General features: G+C 42.6%; 1 protein-coding gene across 2 annotated transcripts; it reads left to right on the top strand.

Annotated features, from left to right (window-relative positions):
- The first annotated feature begins 69 nt into the window (after positions 1–69).
- Positions 70–9,942, top strand: LOC115136692 (uncharacterized). Of its 2 annotated transcripts, XM_065024413.1 has the most exons (16): positions 70–156; positions 286–419; positions 798–1,172; positions 1,300–1,434; positions 1,811–2,191; positions 3,547–3,693; positions 3,939–4,313; positions 4,435–4,581; positions 4,744–5,076; positions 5,287–5,489; positions 5,585–5,689; positions 7,198–7,296; positions 7,532–7,642; positions 7,932–8,052; positions 8,177–8,458; positions 8,829–9,942. In XM_065024413.1, the coding sequence occupies exons 3-16, from the start codon at positions 1,022–1,024 to the stop codon at positions 9,788–9,790; spliced, it is 3,552 nt and encodes a 1,183-aa protein (XP_064880485.1). In that variant the 5' UTR covers positions 70–156; positions 286–419; positions 798–1,021; the 3' UTR covers positions 9,791–9,942. The 2 variants fall into 2 exon arrangements, with proteins under 2 accessions (XP_064880485.1, XP_064880486.1); XM_065024414.1 differs by lacking the exon at positions 1,811–2,191 and having other exon boundaries at positions 71–156.
- The last annotated feature ends 10,043 nt before the right edge of the window (positions 9,943–19,985 follow it).

The raw sequence follows: 19,985 nt of genomic DNA, 5'->3' as shown, positions 1-19,985 counted from the left end.
AACATGAGTGGTTCCAATCTATCATGGAGAGAGTTGGTTTGCCATCATTGATAGTGTCCTGTGTCACCAACCAAGTACTTTGGAGTCTGGGGTGATAAATTCAGATGCCAAGCTTTTGGGGTCAACCTGATTCCCAACAAGAAATGGGAGATTCTAGTAAGTTAAGTTGTCCAGTACAGCACCTAGTTCACATGTTTAACACAGTAACTTTGTTACCATAAGCCAATGTACTTAAATTTTTTTCTTTGTGCAAGTACTGTCAACTGTGCTGAATTGTATCCACAGACAAATCTCCATCCATTTGGACACCTGATGAGGTCCATGGTCAACAATCAGAAACCTCAGGGCTTGGGGTGATAAATGCAACTAATCTACTGTTTGAATCGACTCTGATTCCCCTGTAGGCGAGGAACATATTGGTAAGTTATCTAGTAGTGTTTTTCAACCTTTTTTGTACCACAGGCTAGCCAGGGGTGGGAGGGCCAAGAGACCAGAGGTGGTAGTGCTCAGTTGGGGTGTAGGGTTTGAGCATATCCTGAGGTCAAAGGGAGGGGCAGTTCCCCTTGTTGCCCGTAGGCAAGCACCATGGTCTTGAAATGGATGCAAGCTTGGACTGTGAGCCAGCTAACGCACTTGCATGCATGTCTCACTAACCATCTGAGGGACTGACCAGTAATAGCCAGAAGTTGAGAAACACTTATCTAGTACACATTTGTCATGAACCATACTGTAAGCTTGCTAGCTAGTATTGTTTACCATTTTTTTTACTTCTTTCAACTGATGTGATTCTTTCACAGAGGAATCTGGATACCACTGGTCGCCAAAGGAGATTCAGGCATTGTTAACACTCTGGGCAGATGGTAGTGTTCAGAAGCACCTCCTCTCCTATAAAAACGAGCACGTCTATGCCAAATTTAGTTCAGAGCTTGCTGCCCTGGGTTTTAAAAGGACGTCGAAGCAGTGCAGACAAAAGATACAAATACTGAAAAAGGAACACAAAAAAATCAAGGATAACAATAACATGAGTGGTTCCATCTATCGTGAAGAGAGTTGGTTTGCCATCGTTGATAGTGTCCTGTGTCACCAACCAAGTACTTTGGAGTCTGGGGTGATAAATTCAGATGCCAAGCTTTTGGGGTCGCCTGATTCCCAACAAGAAATGGGAGATTCTAGTAAGTTAAGTTGTCCAGTACAGCACCTAGTTCACATGTTTAACACAGTAACTTTGTTACCATAAGCTTGGTACTTAAATTTTTTTTCTTTGTGTGAGTACTGTCAACTGTGCTGTTGTATCCACAGACAAATCTCCATCCATTTGGACACCTGATGAGGTCCATGGTCAACAATCAGAAACCTCAGGGCTTGGGGTGATAAATGCAACTAATCTACTGTTTGAATCGACTCCTGATTCCCCTGTAGGCGAGGAACATATTGGTAAGTTATCTAGTAGTGTTTTTCAACCTTTTTTGTACCACAGGCTAGCCAGGGGTGGGAGGGCCAAGAGACCAGAGGTGGTAGTGCTCAGTTGGGGTGTAGGGTTTGAGCATATCCTGAGGTAGGGAGGGGCAGTTCCCCTTGTTGCCCCGTAGGCAAGCACCATGGTCTTGAAATGGATGCAAGCTTGGACTGTGAGCCAGCTAACGCACTTGCATGCATGTCTCACTAACCATCTGAGGGACTGACCAGTAATAGCCAGAAGTTGAGAAACACTTATCTAGTACACATTTGTCATGAACCATACTGTAAGCTTGCTAGCTAGTATTGTTTACCATTTTTTTTACTTCTTTCAACTGATGTGATTCTTTCACAGAGGAATCTGGATACCACTGGTCGCCAAAGGAGATTCAGGCATTGTTAACACTCTGGGCAGATGGTAGTGTTCAGAAGCAGCTTCTCTCCTATAAAAACGAGCATGTCTATGCCAAATTTAGTTCAGAGCTTGCCGCCCTTGGATTTAACAGGAAATCTAAACAGTGCAGAGACAAACTAAAAAAGCTGAAACAGGAATATAGAAGAGTCAAGGATGACAATAACAAGAGTGGTTCCAATCATCATGGAGAAAGATGGTTTGCCATCATCGATAGTGTTCTCTGTCACCAACCAAGTACTTTGGAGTCTGGGGTGATACAGTCAGATGCAATGCTTTTGGAATTAACTCAACCCAATTCCCCACAAGAAGTGGAGGATTCTGGTAGGTTGTCTCGTGCAGCTTCTCAATCACATTTTTAACACCGTAACAAACTCAGCTCCAACATTCATTGAATCAGATGGTTCATTCATCACAAAACCCACTGAAATTGCCAATGACTTTAATGATTTTTTCATTGGCAAGATTAGCTCATTTATCTTGTCATGAATAATGTGGAAATTGAGCAAGTTGAGGTGACTAAACTGCTTGGAGTAACGCTGGACTGTAAGCTGTCATCGTCAAACATGTTGATACAACAGTGGCTAAAATGGGGAGAAGTCTGTCCATAATATAGCGTTGCTCTGCCTTAACAACACGATTGACAAGGCAGGTTCAACAGGCCCTAGTTTTGTCGCATTTGGACTACTGTTCAGTCGTGTGGTCAGGTGCCACAAAGAGGGACTTGGGAAAATTACAATTGGCTTTGAACAGGGCAGCATGGCTGGCCCTTAAATGTACACAGTGAGCTAACATTAATGATATGCATGTCAATCTCTCATGGCTCAAAGTGGAGGAGAGATTGACTTCATCACTACTTGTTTTTGTAAGTGTTGACAAGCGTAATGCACCGAGCTGTCTGTTTGAACTACTGGCACAAAGCTTGGACACCCATGCGTACCCCACAAGACATGCCACCAGAGGTCTCTTCACAATCCCAAGGCCAGAACAGACTGGAAAGTGCATAGTACTACATAGAGCCATGCCGACATGGAACTCTATTCCACATCAGGTAACTTATGCAAGCAATAGAATCAGATAAAAAAAAAATACACCTTATGGAACAGCGGGGACTGTGAAGAGACACAAACACAGGTACAGACACGCATGCGCACACAGGCGCTAGAACACGCACTCTACACACACTTACATTGCAATATTGTTGTATGGTGGTATCATACATTTTGTTGTGGTGTGACAGTGTTATACGTATGTACTGTTTTCATATTTTGTTTTATGTGTAATACAAGTGTTTTAATGTGTTTGGACCCCAGAAAGTGTCAGCAGCTAATGTGGATCCCTAATGTGCAGTGCAGACACAAACTAAAAAATCTGAAACAGGAATACAGAAAAATCAAGGATAACAAGAGTGGTTCCAATCATTGTGGAGAAAGATGGTTTGCCATCATCGATAGTGTTCTCTGTCACCAACCAAGTACTTTGGAGTCTGGGATGATACATTCAGATCCAAAGCCTTTGGAGTTGACTTAACCTGATTCCCCTCAAGAAATTGAGGATTCTGGTTGGTTGTCTCGTACGGCATCTCGTACACGTTTTTTACAGTAACTTGCCTGTTACCGCAAGCTTCGTAGTTAATATTGATTATGTGAGAACTGTCAACTGAGCTGTTGCTTCCACAGATCAATCTGTATCCAGTTGGACACCTGATGAGGTCCATGGACTCGTTGGTCACCAACCAGGAACTTCAGGAGCTGATGTGATACATTCTGCTACTATGCTGCTGGAGTTGACTCAACCGGATTCCCCTGTAAAAGAGGAACCTTATGGTAAGTTATCTAGTACAGTCTTTCTCAACCTTTTTTGTATCAGGGATTAGTAATATTTGTTTATTTTCTTTTACTAGCTAACTAAGTCAATGTCTCTGCTAACCATCTGAGGGACCGTCCAGTATTAGACAGAAGTTGAAAACCATTTATCTAGTACACATTTTTCATAAACCGTACTGTAAACTTGCTTGCTACTATTGTTTACCAGTTTCTGGCTGCTTTCAACTGATGTGATTCTTTCACAGAAAAATCAGGATACAGCTGGACGTCTCAGGAGGTCCATGCATTGTTAACACTCTGGGCAGATGAGAGTGTTCAAGAGCAGCTTCTCGCCTATAAAAACGAGCATGTCTATGCCACATTTAGTTCAGAGCTCGCCGTCCTTGGATTTAAGAAGACTTCAAGGCAGTGCAGAGACAAACTAAAGAAGCTGAGGCAGGAATATAGACAAATCAAGTTTGACCATAACAAGAGAGGTTCCAACCATTGTAGAGAAAGATGGTTTGCCATCATGGATAGAGTCCTCTGTCACCAACCAAGTACTTTGGAGTCTGGGGTGATAAATTCAGATGCAAAGATTTTGGAGTCGCCTGATTCCCAACAAGAAATTGAAGACTCTGGTAAGTTGTCTAGTACAGAATCGAATACACATTTTTAACACAGTTACTTTGCCTGTTACCGCAGGTTTGGTAGTAAATATTGATAGTGTGAGTACTGTCAACTGACCTGTTGCTTCCACAGACCAATCTTCATCCAGTTGGACACCTGATGAGGTCCATAATCTCTTTGGTCACCAAACAGGAACTTCAGGGGCTAAGGTGATAAATTCTGCTACTATGTTACTGGAGTCGACCCAATCCTATTCCCCAGAAGAAGTGGAAGATTATGGTAAGTTGTCTAGTACATCATCATCTGAGGGTCCAGTCAGCAACAGCCAGAAGTTGAGAAATACTAGTAGCTACACGTTTTTCATAAACAGTACCTTAAGCTTGCTAGCTAATATTGTTTTCCAGTTTCTGACTGCTTTCAACTGATGCGGTTCTTTCACAGAGGAATCTGGATACCGCTGGACTTTGCAGGAGGTTCACACATTGTTAACACTCTGGGCAGATGAGAGAGTTCAGAAGCAGCTTCTCTCTTATAAAAATGAGCACGTCTATGCCAAATTTAGTTCAGAGTTCGCTGCCCTTGGATTTAACAGGACGTCGAAGCAATGCAGAGAAAAGTTAAAAAAGCTGAAACAGGAATACAGAAAACTTGAGGATGACGACAACATGAGTGGTTCCATCTATCTTGAAGAAAGCTGTTTTGCCATCATCGATAGTGTCCTCACTAACCAAACAAAAGCTCAGGCTTATTCTTTTCCAGGTGCAGAAGACTTTGGTAAGTTAACTTTTACTGTATACATTTTTGTAGTTTGTGTGAGGGCTTTCACTGTGGTGACTGGCTGGTTAAATAGCTAGTTGCTGATGCTGGCTAGTTTCCTAATCTCTTGCTAGATAAATATATATATATATAACTCACCTACAGTATTTTAAATATGCCATTGGTTTTTACTCTATAACATGTTATTGTTTGTGTTTCCCAACGTAGGTCCCGGTTTAACTCTGTCCTCACTGCGTCTCCTTGCTCCACCATTACGCTTGATGTCAGCATTCATGTGGCAAGTGGCTCAGCAGCATATTGTAAAGCATTATGGGAAGCTGGAGGAGTTTGTGACTTTGGTGACAGAGATGGTTCCAGAGCTGCTGAGTTCCAGGCAGAGGACACAACTTCTTCTGGGTCTGAGAGCAAGGGTGAGAGAGGTGGAAATGCATGCAGAGGATTCTGATAGCTGTAAATAGTATGTTTTCCCCTGGGGCTTGCTCTCACATGTCTACCTCTTTTTCAGCTGGTACTGGAGTTGTGTCTCAGTGAGAGCACAGCTGACCTCGTGACCATCCAGCCTCACCTGGACAAAATCCATTATTTGACAGAATACGCTGTACACAAAGAGGTAAGTTAACTTATACTACTGTTCAAAAGTGTGGTGTCACTTAGACATTTCCTTGTTTTTGAAAGATAAGCAAAAAAATTGTCCATTAAAATAACACCAAATTGATCAGAAATACAGTGTAGACATTGTTAATGTTGTAAATGACTATTGTAGCTGGAAAGTGCAAATGTATGTGATATCTACATAGGCGTACAGAAGCCCATTATCAACAACCATCACTCCTGTGTTCCAATGGCACATTGTGTTAGCTAAATTTTACTTTTGCAATTAGGTTAGCACAGCTGAAAACTCTTGTGCTGATTTAAAGAAGCAATAAAACTGGCCTTCTTTAGACTAGTTGAGTATCTGGAGCATCAGCATTTGTGGGTTTGATTACAGGCTCAAAATGTCCAGAAACAAATATCTTTCTTCTGAAACTCGTCAGTCTATTCTTGTTCTGAGAAATTAAGGCTATTCCATGTGAGGAGTAGGACACAGCGTTGTACGAGATCTTCAGTTTCTTGGCAATTTCTCGCATGGAATAGCCTTTAATTTTCTTTAATTAGCACAACAGTTTTCAGCTGTGCTAATATAATGGCAAAAGGGCTTTCTATTGATCAATTAGCCTTTTAAAATGATAAACTTGGATTAGCTAACACAACATGCCATTGGAACACAGGAATGATGGTTGCTGATAATGGGCCTCTGAACACCTATTTAAAATGGCGCCGGATGAAATGGCAGCAGTTTCAGGCGCCCAACCAATTGTGCTATTATGTGGGGTTTTTTGCGTTATTTGTAACTTATTTTCTACATAATGTTTCTGCAACCATATCTTCTGCTGCTACTGTTTATCATATATGCATAGTCACTTTTACCATACATTCATGTACATACTACCTCAATTGGCCCGACCAACCAGTGCCCCCCCACACATTGGCTAACCGGGCTATCTGCACTCTGTCCCACCACCCCCTCTTTTACGCTACTGCTACTCTGTTTATCATATATGCATAGTCACTTTAACCATATCTACATGTACATACTACCTCAATCAGCCCGACTAACCGGTGCCTGTATATAGCCTCGCTACTGTATATAGCCTCGCTACTATTATTTTTCACGGTCTTTTTTACTGTTGTTTTTATTTCTTTACTTACCTATTGTTCACCAACTACCTTTTTTTGCACTGTTGGTTAGAGCCTGTAAGTAAGCGTTTCACTGTAAGGTCTACTACACCTGTTGTATTCGGCGCACGTGTCAAATAAACTTTGATTTGATTTAGATATTCCATAAAAAATCTGTCGTGTCCAGCTACAATATTCATTTACAATGTCTACATTGTATTTCTGATCAATTTGATGTTATTTTAATGGACAAAAAATGTGTTTTCTTTCAAACACATGGACATTTTGAAGTGACCCCAAACTTTTGAGCTGTAGTGTATGTTTAAGATGTTTTCAACTCATATGGTGAGGTTGAGTTAATGTCTGATGAAATTTGTTTGGTTTGTTTATGCTTACTGACAGAGTAATGATGATGATGAGTTGGAGGCTACAGAGTCTAACTTTGTGGAGCTGGTCCAAACCCTGCTGGAAGACCCGTCTGAGCGGGAGCACTTCTTCCAGGTAAGAGATCTTTGTCTCACAACTGGTAATACTTGTGACCGTCAGGTGTGTATTTAATGCATCTGTAAGTGTATTTTTTTGGCACAGCAGTCACCTTCAAGCCAAGTTTTGCTATTATTGACATTGTTAATTGCCTGCATTACCAGGAGATGATTGCAGACTATACCACACAACAAATGACACCCGAAAGCCATTGCCACCAGACTTATTGTGTGTTAAATTCAAAAAATTTCAGGAGGTGTTCCCAGCACACTATGGCCCTCGGTATGACACCGCACTGCAGGTACTGGTGTGGGAGTTCCTCTCCAGACTGGAGGAGCTGCTACCTGTACCAGACTTCACACAGGTACAGATAGAAAAATTGCAGTTCTGCCTGTTTAAGTATTGACTGCTGGTCACTGTTTAAAATAAAAAATGGGGCTGAGAACTATGGAATGGTGAGCTAAAGGAAAACACCTACCCAATGCTCCAGGATCTGGCATGCAGAGAAGGGAGCAAAGGGTGCATACCAATGATACACAGCGTTGAATTCAATCTATTCTAAAGCGCTGAAAAATATTGAAATGTAATCAATTACATAACCCTCCCCCAGAATGAAATGAAATAGAAAATGTGCTATTTCCCCTGCTCCTCAGACAGCAGCATGGCTTGGTGATGCCCCCTCTGTCGTGGAGGAATGTGGAAGCACCATCTTTGACACTGAAGAGCTGAAGACTCTTCTGCAGCACCATCAGCATCATGGAAACCTGAAAAGAGGTAAGTGTCCAACCAGAATTATATATTTGTTATTGTGTATGTTAAATTCTTTGTCTGGTAAGTAGTGGAAGATGATGTATGGCAAGAGTGTAATTTATGGGATCAATTATGTTGTCTTTCCTAGGTTATTTCTCTTACTACACTGCAGATACCATCCTGTCCACACTTTCCTTCCCTCCAACAATAAGAGTTGTCATTAGCTCTGAGCAGGCCAGCTCTGACAAAACAAGGTCATGCTCCGATGGAGATGAATGCTTAAAGAATGGGATAGAGAGAGATGCAGAAGGACCATTTAATTGGGGCAGAGAGGAGGAGGAAGAAGATCATTTTTATTTAGAGCAACAAGAGCAGATTAATGTTTTACCTGCAGAGAATTCTGGTCCGTGTATCCCAGTACCCAGCAACGGTATGGACATTCAAGAATTCAAGTTATTAATAAAATATTTGACTTTATTTTACAGTCCTATTATCACTGTCATTTATCTGGCATTTAAAATGAAATTACTTTAACAATTGGTACCTCATGGTAATTAGCAACTTGGAAATTATTAACAGAATCTGTCAATTCTTGATAACAATTGGTACATCCTTGTGTTCTTTGTGAAATGACTAACACAATTCTTACCTTATTTTATGTACTTTGTAAGTAAATACCTGGTAGTCGGCAAGCTGTTCAATGTAGTGTTACTCAAAATTGCTTTGTTAAATGGTAATTCATTAATCTGGGCAGAATATCACTTCTTAAGCAATCTGTCCTCCTGATTTTGTCATTGCAGGATTGAATAGTGACATGGAATCCCAGGTCCTCGCCTGCTCCCTCTGCTCATTCTCTCACAGTGATATGGCAAAACTCCACCAGCACATCAGGATTAGGCATCGAGCAGAGGACCGAAAGCTTCGACGCCCTGAAGAATCTGGGACTGAAAAGCACCTTCCCTCAAGCAGAACAAAACTACTTCACCAGCACATCAGGACTAGGCACCAAGGAGATGAACAGAAGTGTCAACACTCTGAAGAATCTGGGACTGAAAACTTTCCCTCAAGCACAACGATTATCCCCCATAGACCCAATAACATGACTCTAAGCTGCCCTCATTGTGGGAATGTTTACCAAAACCTCAACTCTCTGAAAAAACACATAAGAATTCACACATTTCCATTCTGTTGTAACCAGTGTGAGAGAAGATTTTCTACCAGATTAGGTCTGAAAAGACATCAGCGAGCTCACACAGGGGAAAGACCATTCAAATGCTCTCACTGTGACCGGAGATTCATGTGTGCATATTCACTCAAAATGCATGTACGCACACACACTGGGGAGCGTCCCTACTGTTGCACTATTTGTGGGAAAACATCTGTCCAACATCTAGCAAGACACATGCGGATGCATGCAGGGGAGAAAAACTATTTATGTAGCATCTGTGGTAAGGCATTCCTTAGCTCAGGAGAACTGAGGCTGCATACACGATCGCACACAGGAGAATGTCCCTACACCTGTGAACATTGCGGAAGGGGTTTCAAAGCAGCATGCCATCTTCAGATTCATATACGAAGATTTCACACAGGGGAGCGTCCATACCCCTGCACCCTGTGCACAAAACGTTTTGTCATTCTCAGTGAACTTAAAAGACACATGTTAATTCACACGGGTGAGAAAGGTCACAAATGCTCCAAGTGTGGGAAGAGTTTTTCTTTAAAGGAATCTCTGAAAACACATCTTAAAAGTCATGGATTTTAAGACGTTCTAGACAGATCATATTAATTATGCATAAAGTCTTGTAGACGGTATTACTTCTTTCCCCCACAGGTCAGGCGTTATGGGTGGGTCTTAGGGGGCCTGGCTCGTCCTACTGTACCTCTTTTCCCATCCAAATAAAATATTGAAATATTTATCATGTATTTGACCGAGATGCGCGGCGACAGAAAGACTCATCAATCTAAGTTAAAGAATCCGAGCGAGCTAAATTGCGTCCCTCTCACAATATGTGAAAAACATATACAGTACCAGTCAAAAGTGTAGACACCTACTCATTCCAGGGTATTTCTTTATTTGTACTATTTTCTACATTGTAGAATAATAGTGAAAACAAACTATGAAATAACACATGGAATCATGTAGTAACCAAAAAAGTGTTAAACAAATCAAAATATATTTTAGATTCTAAAAAGTAGCCACCCTTTGCCTTGATGACAGCTTTGCACACTCTTGGCATTCTCTCAACCAGCTTAATCCGGAATGCTTTCCAACAGTCTTTAAGGAGTTAACACACATGCTGAGCACTTGTTGGCTGCTTTTCCTTCACTCTGCGGTCCAACTCATCCCAAACCATCTCAATTGGGTCGAGGTTGGGTAATTGTGGAGGCCAGGTCATCTGATGCAGCACTCCATCACTCTCCTTGGTCAAATAGCCTTTACACAGCCTGGAGGCGCAAACCAGATGGGATGGTGTATCGTGAAGGATGCTGTGGTAGCCATGCTGGTTAAGTGTGCATTGAATTCTAAATAAATTACTGACAGTGTCACCCCCACACCATCACAACTCCTCCTCCATGCTCCACAGTGGGAACCACACATGCATTCACCTACTCTGCGTCTCACAAAGACAAAGCAGTTGGAACCAAACATCTCAAATTTGGATTCCAGACCAAAGGACAGATTTGCACTGGTCTAATGTCCATTGCTTGTGTTTCTTGGCCCAAGCAAGTCTCTTCTTATTGGTGGCCTGTAGTAGTGGTTTCTTTACAGCATTTTGACCATGAGAGGGAAATATATATATATATATATATATAAAAGTCAAGGGAACACTAAAATAACACATCCTAGATCTGAATGAATGAAATATTCTTATTAAATACTTTTTTCTTTAAATAGTTGAATGTGCTGACAACAAAATCACACAAATTATCAATGGAAATCAAATTTATCAACCCATGGAGGTCTAGATTTGGAGTCACACTCAAAATTAAAGTGGAAAACTACACTACAGGCTGATCCAACTTTGATGTAATGTCCTTAAAACAAGTCAATATGAGGCGCAGTAGTGTGTGTGGCCTCCACGTGCCTGTATGACCTCCCTACAACGCCTGGGCATGCTCCTGATGAGGTGGCGGATGGTCTCCTGTGGGATCTCCCAGACCTGGACTAAAGCATCCGCCAACTCCTGGACAGTCTGTGGTGCAACGTGGCGTTGGTGGATGGAGCGAGACATGATGTCCCAGATGTGCTCAATTGGATTCAGGTCTGGGGAACGGACGGGCCAGTCCATAGCATCATTACCTTCCTCTTGCAGGAACTGCTGACACACTCCAGCCACATGAGGTCTAGCATTGTCTTGCATTAGGAGGAACCCAGGGCCAACCGCACCAGCATATGGTCTCACCAGGGGTCTGAGGATCTCATCTCTGTACCTAATGGCAGTCAGGCTACCTCTGGCGAGCACATGGAGGGCTGTGCGGCCCCCCAAAGAAATGCCACCCCACACCATGACTAACCCATCGCCAAACCGGTCATGCTGGAGGATGTTGCAGGCAGCAGAATGTTCTCCACGGCGTCTCCAGATTGTCACGTGCTCAGTGTGAACCTGCTTTCATCTGTGAAGAGCACAGGGCACCAGTGGCCAATCTTGGTGTTCTCTGGCAAATGTCAAACGTCCTGCACGGTGTTGGGCTGTAAGCACAACCCCCACCTGTGGACGTCGGGCCCTCATACCACCCTCATGGAGTCTGTAACTGACCGTTTGAGCAGACACATGCACATTTGTGGCCTGCTGGAGGTCATTTTGCAGGGCTCTGGCAGTGCTCCTCCTGCTCATCCTTGCACAAAGGCGGAGGTAGCGGTCCTGCTGCTGGGTTGTTGCCCTCCTACGGCCTCCTCTATGTCTCCTGATGTACTGGTCTGTCTCCTGGTAGTGCCTCCATGCTCTGGACACTACGCTGACAGACACAGCAAACCTTCTTGCCACAGCTCGCATTGATGTGCCATCCTGGATGAGCTGCACTACCTGAGCCACTTGTGTGGGTTGTAGACTCAGTCTCATGCTACCACTAGAGTGAAAGCACCGCCAGCATTCAAAAATGACCAAAACATCAGCCAGGAAGCATAGGAACTGAGAAGTGGTCTGTGGTTATCACCTGCAGAACCACTCCTTTATTGGGGCGGTCTTGCTAATTGCCTATAATTTCCACCTGTTGTCTATTCCATTTGCACAACAGCATGTGAAATTTATTGTCAATCAGTGTTGCTTCCTATGTGGACAGTTTGATTTCACAGAAGTGTGATTGACTTGGAGTTACATTGTGTTGTTTAAGTGTTCCCTTTATTTTTTTGAGCAGTGTATATTTTTTTACCTTTATTTAACTAGGCAAGTCAGTTAAGACAATTCTTATTTACGGGGCTGGGATTTAAAAAATTATTACAAAAATAGGACAAAACACACATCACGACAAGAGAGACACCACAACACAACATAAAGAGAAAGCGAAGACCACAACATAGCATGGCAGCAACAGATGAAAACACAACATGGCAGCAGCAAAACATGGTACAAACATTATTGGGCACAGACAACAGCACAAAGGGCAAGAAGGTAGAGACAACAATACCTCACGGGAAGCAGCCACAACTGTCAGTAAATGTCCATGATTGAGTCTTTGAATGAAGAGTTGGAGATAAAAGGGTCCAGTTTGAGTGTTTTTTGCAGCTTGTTACAGTCTAGCTGCAGTGACCTGAAAAGAGGAGCGACCCAGGGATGTGTGTGCTTTGGGAACCTTTAACAGAATTTGACTGGCAGAACGGGTGTTGTATGTGGAGGATGAGGGCCGCAGTAGGTATCTCAGATAGGGGGGAGTGAGGCCTCAGGGGGTTTTCTAAATAAGCATTAACCAGTCTGTCTTGCGACGGGTATACAGAGATGACCAGTTTACAGAGGGGTATAGAGTGCAGTAATGTGTCCTATTAGGGGCATTGGTGGCAAATCTGATAGCCGAATGGTAAAGAACATCTAGCCGCTCGAGAGCACCCTCACCTGCCGATCTATAAATTACATCTCTAATCTAGCATGGGTAGGATGGTCATCTGAATCAGGGTTAGTTTAGGAGCTGTGGTGAAAGAGTGATTACGATACAAGAAACCAAGTCTAGATCTACCCTTGATATGTGCTAAGAGAAGGACTGTACCGTCTAGCCATTCTCCCAAGTACTTGTATGAGGTGACTACCTCAAGCTCTAAACCCTCAGAGGTAGTAATCACACTGGTAGGGAGAGTGGCATTCTTCTTACCAAATACATGGTTTGGAGGTGTTTAGAACAAGGTTAAGGGCAGAGAAAGCTTTGTTTGTATTTTTATTTATTATGGATCCTCAGCAGCTACACTTCCTGGGGTCCAGCAAAATTAAGGCAGTTCATACAATTTTTAAAACATAACAATACATTCACAGATTTCACAACACACGGTGTGCCCCTACTCCACCACTACCACATATCTACAGTACAAAATCCATGTGTACGCGTGCGCATGTTATCGTGTGTGTGTATGCATGTGTCTGTGCCTATGTTTGTTGCTTCACAGGCCCCGCTGTTCCATAAGGTGTATTTGTATCTGTTTTTTAAATCAAATTTTACTGCTTGCATCAGTTACTTGATGTGGAATAGAGTTCCATGTAGTCATGGCTCTATGTAGTACTGTGCGCCTCCCATAGTCTGTTTTGGACTTGTGAAGAGACCTCTTGTGGGGTATGCATGGGTGTCCGAGTTGTGCACCAGCAGTTCAAACAGACAGCTCGGTGCATTCAACATGTCAATACCTCTCATAAAATCAAGTAGTGATGAAGTCAATCTCTCTGCCACTTTGAGTCAGGAGAGATTGACATGCATATTATTAATATGAGCTCTCTGTGTACATCTAAGGGCCAGCCGTGCTGCCCTGTACTGAGCCAATTGCAATTTTCCGAAGTCCTTTTTTTGTGTCACCACACGACTGAACAGGGCCTGTAGGGCCTTGTTGATAGTGCTGTTAAGGAGGTAGAGCTGCGCTTTATTATTGGTATACTTCTCCCCATCTTAGCTGCTGTTGTATCAATGTGTTTTGACCATGACAGTTTACAATCCAGGGTTACTCCAAGCAGTTTAGTCACCTCAACTTGCTCAATTTCCACATTATGCATTACAAGATTTAGTTGAGGTTTAGGGTTTAGTTAATGATTTGTCCCAAATACAATGCAGAGCGTTTAACACAAAATCCGGGGAGGGGCCAGCTGAGTATCTGCAAATAAATGGATGAGCGAGCTTCCTACTGCTTGAGCTATGTTGTTGATGTAAATTGAGAAGAGCTGTTGGGGTATAATCAGAATTAGTTGGGTAACATAGATATTTTTTATTTTCATTATATGCTTGTGAGTTACTTCTCATCAGAATTTATTTTGTTGTACTATAGTGCTGGCCGGTTGCAGTTATCTGTTCTCTGTCATGGGGTCAGTTACTTGGGCCGCAGAGAGGGGAGGGGTCAAGCTTGTCTTCATATGTTTCGACTCTGTCAATCACCACATCCTCATCGGCAGACTCGACAGCCTTGGTTTCTCAAATGATTGCCTTGCCTGGTTCACCAATTACTTCTCTGATAGAGTTCAGTGTGTCAAATCGGAGGGTCTGCTGTCCGGACCTCTGGCAGTCTCTATGGGGGTGCCACAGGGTTCAATTCTTGGACCGACTCTCTTCTCTGTATACATCAATGACGTCGCTTTTGCTGCTGGTGAGTCTCTGATCCACCTCTACGCAGACGACACCATTCTGTATACTTCTGGCCCTTCTTTGGACACTGTGTTAACAACCCTCCAGGCAAGCTTCAATGCCATACAACTCTCCTTCCGTGGCCTCCAATTGCTCTTAAATACAAGTAAAACTAAATGCATGCTCTTCAACCGATTGCTACCTGCACCTGCCCGCCTGTCCAACATCACTACTCTGGACGGCTCTGACTTAGAACACGTGGACAACTCCAAATACTTAGGTGTCTGGTTAGACTGTAAACTCTCCTTCCAGACCCATATCAAACATCTCCAATCCAAAGTTAAATCTAGAATTGGCTTCCTTTTTCGCAACAAAGCATCCTTCACTCATGCTGCCAAACATACCCTTGTAAAACTGGCCATCCTACCAATCCTCGACTTCGGCGATGTCATTTACAAAATAGCCTCCAATACCCTACTCAACAAATTGGATGCAGTCTATCACAGTGCAATCCGTTTTGTCACCAAAGCCCCATATACTACCCACCATTGCGACCTGTACGCTCTCGTTGGCTGGCCCTCGCTTCATACTCGTCGCCAAACCCACTGGCTCCATGTCATCTACAAGACCCTGCTAGGTAAAGTCCCCCCTTATCTCAGCTCGCTGGTCACCATAGCATCTCCCACCTGTAGCACACGCTCCAGCAGGTATATCTGTCTAGTCACCCCCAAAACCAATTATTTCTTTGGCCGCCTCTCCTTCCAGTTCTCTGCTGCCAATGACTGGAACGAACTACAAAAATCTCTGAAACTGGAAACACTTATCTCCCTCATTAGCTTTAAGCACCAACTGTCAGAGCAGCTCACAGATTACTGCACCTGTACATAGCCCACCTATAATTTAGCCCAAACAACTACCTCTTTCCCTACTGTATTTAATTAATTAATTTTGCTCCTTTGCACCCCATTATTTTTATTTCTACTTTGCACATTCTTCCACTGCAAATCTACCATTCCAGTGTTTTACTTGCTATATTGTATTTACTTTGCCACCATGGACTTTTTTTTGCCATTACCTCTCGTATCTCACCTCATTTGCTCACATCGTATATAGACTTGTTTCTACTGTATTATTGACTGTATATTTGTTTTACTCCATGTGTAACTCTGTGTTGTTGTATGTGTCGAACTGCTTTGCTTTATCTTGGCCAGGTCACAATTGTAAATGAGAACTTGTTCTCAACTTGCCTACCTGGTTAAATAAAGGTGAAATAAAAAATAAATAAAAAATATTTTAAACCAATTATCTCTTGGCTCCACAATGTCTGTGTGCCAGTCACTGTGTCTCTGTGATCTTGTCCAGGAGGGGTGTATTTGATATATGCCTGTTGATATAGGTTTTGTTTTGTTTTATGGTCCTGAGAGCGAGATAAGAACATAGTTTAGGAGACAAAGCTGAACGATAATTTATAGCCAATAATGTCTGAATATGTGTGTCTTTGCTCTCAGTTGCAATGTGTAAGGACTCTCAGAGAATTCATTTATAGACACTGAATTGATCTGAGAGTCACAGGGTTGTGATGGAGCTCATATAATTAAAGATGGACTTTATGATAACTCTGACTTGTGTGTGGTTTGCTCTCATGATTTGGTAAATACAGGACATTTCCACAACAGAGCGTGGGGCCTAGGATCCAGCCTTGGGGTACTCCCTTGGTGACAGTGGCTGAGACAGCAGACGTTCTGACTTTATACACTGCACTCTTTGAGAGAGGTGGTTAGCATATCAGGCCAAAGCCCCCTCAGAGACACCAATGCTCCTTAGCCGATCCACAAGAATGGTATACCGTATCAAAAGCTTTGGCCAAGTCAATAAAATAGCTACACAACATTAACACCTGTTAATTGAAATGCTCGTCATTTTATACAGATCTCTGGTTTCAGCCAATTGTGAATTGGAAAGGAAATTTGGCTGGTGCACAGTTAAAGGTGCTGCATGGTCAATCTGACGTCTGCATTGGCCGTGCAACATTAATAGGGATAGGGCTCCTGCAGAAGTCAGACTTCCTGCAGACTTCCTGCAGAAGTCAGGGCATTCATACTTTAGGTGTTGAGCGGAGCAGTGCAGAGCTATTGGGAAGGAAGTGAGTTTGTGTTTATACAGCATCACCCTTCCCCATCTACAATCAACCAATCATGTCAATGTGGAGCTATAAGGAGCCCTCTGCTATAGGGAGCCTTTTGCATTGTTACAACATTTTGGAGGCGCACAGTGATGCACCTCCCAAATTACTGGCGTGGGAAACTGAGGGCCCGGAATAGGCTAGTTGTGTTGCAAATTCGTTAGTGACAGCTCAAGTCAAGACCGGTAGAAAGGGAGGGAGTTGAGAGATTAATTTTCATCAGGATATTTTCTCCTGCTTTTATTGGTCGACTTTGGGCCTATGTGTTTTACTTAGTTGATGATGAAGTTATTAGCTTACTGCTGCATTGGCCTATAGGCTATTTCTGAGTTCTATGTGCTCATTTATTTAGCCGCCAATGGATTGCAGTGTATCAATGTGTCCATATGGCAGAGGCTGGTGCTCTTGCCTTAGAATTCAACTAACTTTTAGATTTGTATCCTTTTACTTAAGATTTGTATTATTCACCACGTTTTTGAGAAACTAAAACGTTATTATTGAATTGAAACTGTTCCCCAAAATGCGCATATAAAAATAATCATAACTGGCATGCAGATCGGTAGAAAAATGGGTGGATAAATTGTCAGATTAATTTTGAAACTGGCTATGGACTGGCTACACCCATTTAAAAAATAGTGAATGCACCAGCGTGTGCACACATTGGTCCTGTGTAAAAACTTGCCCGCCTAAGGAATCCAAGGCCCAACCAACTGACTCGTTCTTGTGCTGGCCCTGTTTCACCTCTTTCCTGGCCCGGTCGCGGAAGGTTACGACAGAGCCTGGGCGCGAACCCAGGGACTCTGATGGCACAGCTGGCGCTGCAGTACAGCGCCCTTAACCACTGCGCCACCCGGGAGGCCCATTTAGGTGCAATCTCACTGGCAGAAATATCCTTGCCTGTGAAGCCCTTTTTGTGCAAAGCAATGATGACGGCACGTGTTTTCTTGCAGGTAACCATGGTTGACAGAGGAAGAACAATGATTCCAAGCACCACCCTCCTTTTGAAGCTTCCAGTCTGTTATTCAAACTCAATCAGCATGACAGAGTGATCTCCAGCCTTGTCCTCGTCAACACTCACACCTGTGTTAACGAGAGAATCACTGACATGATGTCAGCTGGTCCTTTTGTGGCAGGGCTGAAATGCAGTGGATTTTTTTGGGGGGGATTCAGTTCATTTGCATGGCAAAGAGGGTCTTTGCAATTAATTGCAATTCATCTGATCACTCTTCATAACATTCTGGAGTATATGCAAATTGCCATCATACAAACTGAGGCAGCAGACTTTGTGAAAATTAATATTTGTGTCATTCTCAAAACTTTTGGCCACGACTGTATTGGCGCTTTCAAGACAACTGGGAACTCCGAATTGAATGACCATTAAATGATTTTTCCAGTCAGAGCTCATATTCTTCTGAGTTTCTAGTTGTCTTGAACGCACTGAAGTTAAAGATTTCAGAGTTCCCAGTTGTTTTGAATGCGGCGTAAGTGTTTCATCCCAATTTTGGAGCCTTTCATGCAGCAGGGTACGGAAGTTGCTTGCTGATTGTAGCCAATTACTGCAGGACTTGTTAGGTTGAAGATTATGGTCATGTTCCCCTGCTCAGACTTTGCCTCAACCAATGGTTGCGTTCCATGTCATCAACTGTGTCATTGACTGACAGATTACTATACGATGTGGTTAGCTGATACAACGCCTGGATAGGTATTTTAAGTAAGATTTGGCATGCGTCAGCAATGCCTGAGTAGAGGAAAACATATCATTGGCTGTACTCCATCGTCTATCATCCTGAGCTCCCACATGATGACCTCTGACGTCACCTTCTAAGGATATTACCTCGATAACAGAATTGTCTGCAGTTTAATCTCGGTTATCCAAAAGTAAAATGACCACCAAGTTTGTCATTTCCTGTTTTATGGGGAATGCCATTAACAATTTTGATTACCTTTGTGCAAACCGAAACTCTTGGCCAAACCCCTCCCTTCCGCTAATTTCACCAATATCATGGCCAAAAAGTGAAGTTATGTTTTCATACATTTTTACTATATAGACAATTTTGACTGTAATCTAGTGGAAACCGTTTATCATCCGCACACAGATTTGAAAATCACAGCACCACCTTTACCCAATCCTGATTTGTCCAAATAATAAATGGCAAAAACCCCAAACCAGGAACTACTGCTGCTCGAAATAGCATAATTCTAAGTGAGCCTCGACATATTCTTGACAGATTATCAGATTCATCTGTCCGCGAGAGATTATCGTCAATTAAGTGCAACAACAAAACATCATTTCTAAAAAAACAATGTATTAAAAGTACCGCATGATAGCGGTACTATTAGTTTATGGTTGACATAGGCTAATCGCCAAAAACCTATCTGCGTTTCTCAATGAGTTTAACGCACTTGAACATATCAAACGAGTATTTACCACTTCACAACAGGTAATTACCACTGTCCCACTTGGTTATGAACGCAGCATTAGCAAATGAACACATCCAACAAAAACATTTGACAGAGGACTAGAAGGACACGCCCATTTCATGCCTCAAAAAACAAAGGTGTTTATTTTCAGTTGATTCATCGGAGATTCTACAGTTGAGGTAATTTTAATGCCGTTTTTTTTTATTAACTTAATTTTCATATTGACACATTGGTCAGACATGGAAATTCGCATTCCAGAGCAGGGACATAAAGTGGACTCAAGAACAGATCGTCAGCGAACTGAAATGGTTGAATATTTGGTATGAGAAAAGAAAGGACGGGAATAGCCAAACTGTTCACAACAGCAAGAACTGGACATATGTGACGCTGCCATGGACTGGGAAATAATGGCGACGAGTCCTGTTTGGAAATGCCCGAGATGAGTTTAATGTAAATAAATGGCATCCTCTGTCGAGGTTTCATTCAACAATGAGTTGGTAAAAGTCGTAGACCATCCGTTAATGTTTGGCCAACGTCTATACAACTTGACTGTGCCTCACACCATATTCCCTATCCGCCCAATATTGTACTAATTTAACGTTACTCC

Source organism: Oncorhynchus nerka, linkage group LG11 (assembly GCF_034236695.1).
Source record: "Oncorhynchus nerka isolate Pitt River linkage group LG11, Oner_Uvic_2.0, whole genome shotgun sequence".
Taxonomy (NCBI): Eukaryota; Metazoa; Chordata; class Actinopteri; order Salmoniformes; family Salmonidae; genus Oncorhynchus; species Oncorhynchus nerka.
This window is presented reverse-complemented; position numbering and strand designations above follow the sequence as displayed.

What these genes read in the sequence shown, in the direction of transcription:
- LOC115136692 (XM_065024413.1), top strand. Translation starts at nt 1,022, where the DNA reads ATGAGTGGTTCCATCTATCGTGAAGAGAGTTGGTTTGCCATCGTTGAT. An exon ending in ACAAGAAGTGGAGGATTCTG is followed by an intron (nt 2,192 to 3,546) that starts GTAGGTTGTCTC and finishes TTGCTTCCACAG; the next exon opens with ATCAATCTGTATCCAGTTGG. An exon ending in CTGTACCAGACTTCACACAG is followed by an intron (nt 7,643 to 7,931) that starts GTACAGATAGAA and finishes CCTGCTCCTCAG; the next exon opens with ACAGCAGCATGGCTTGGTGA.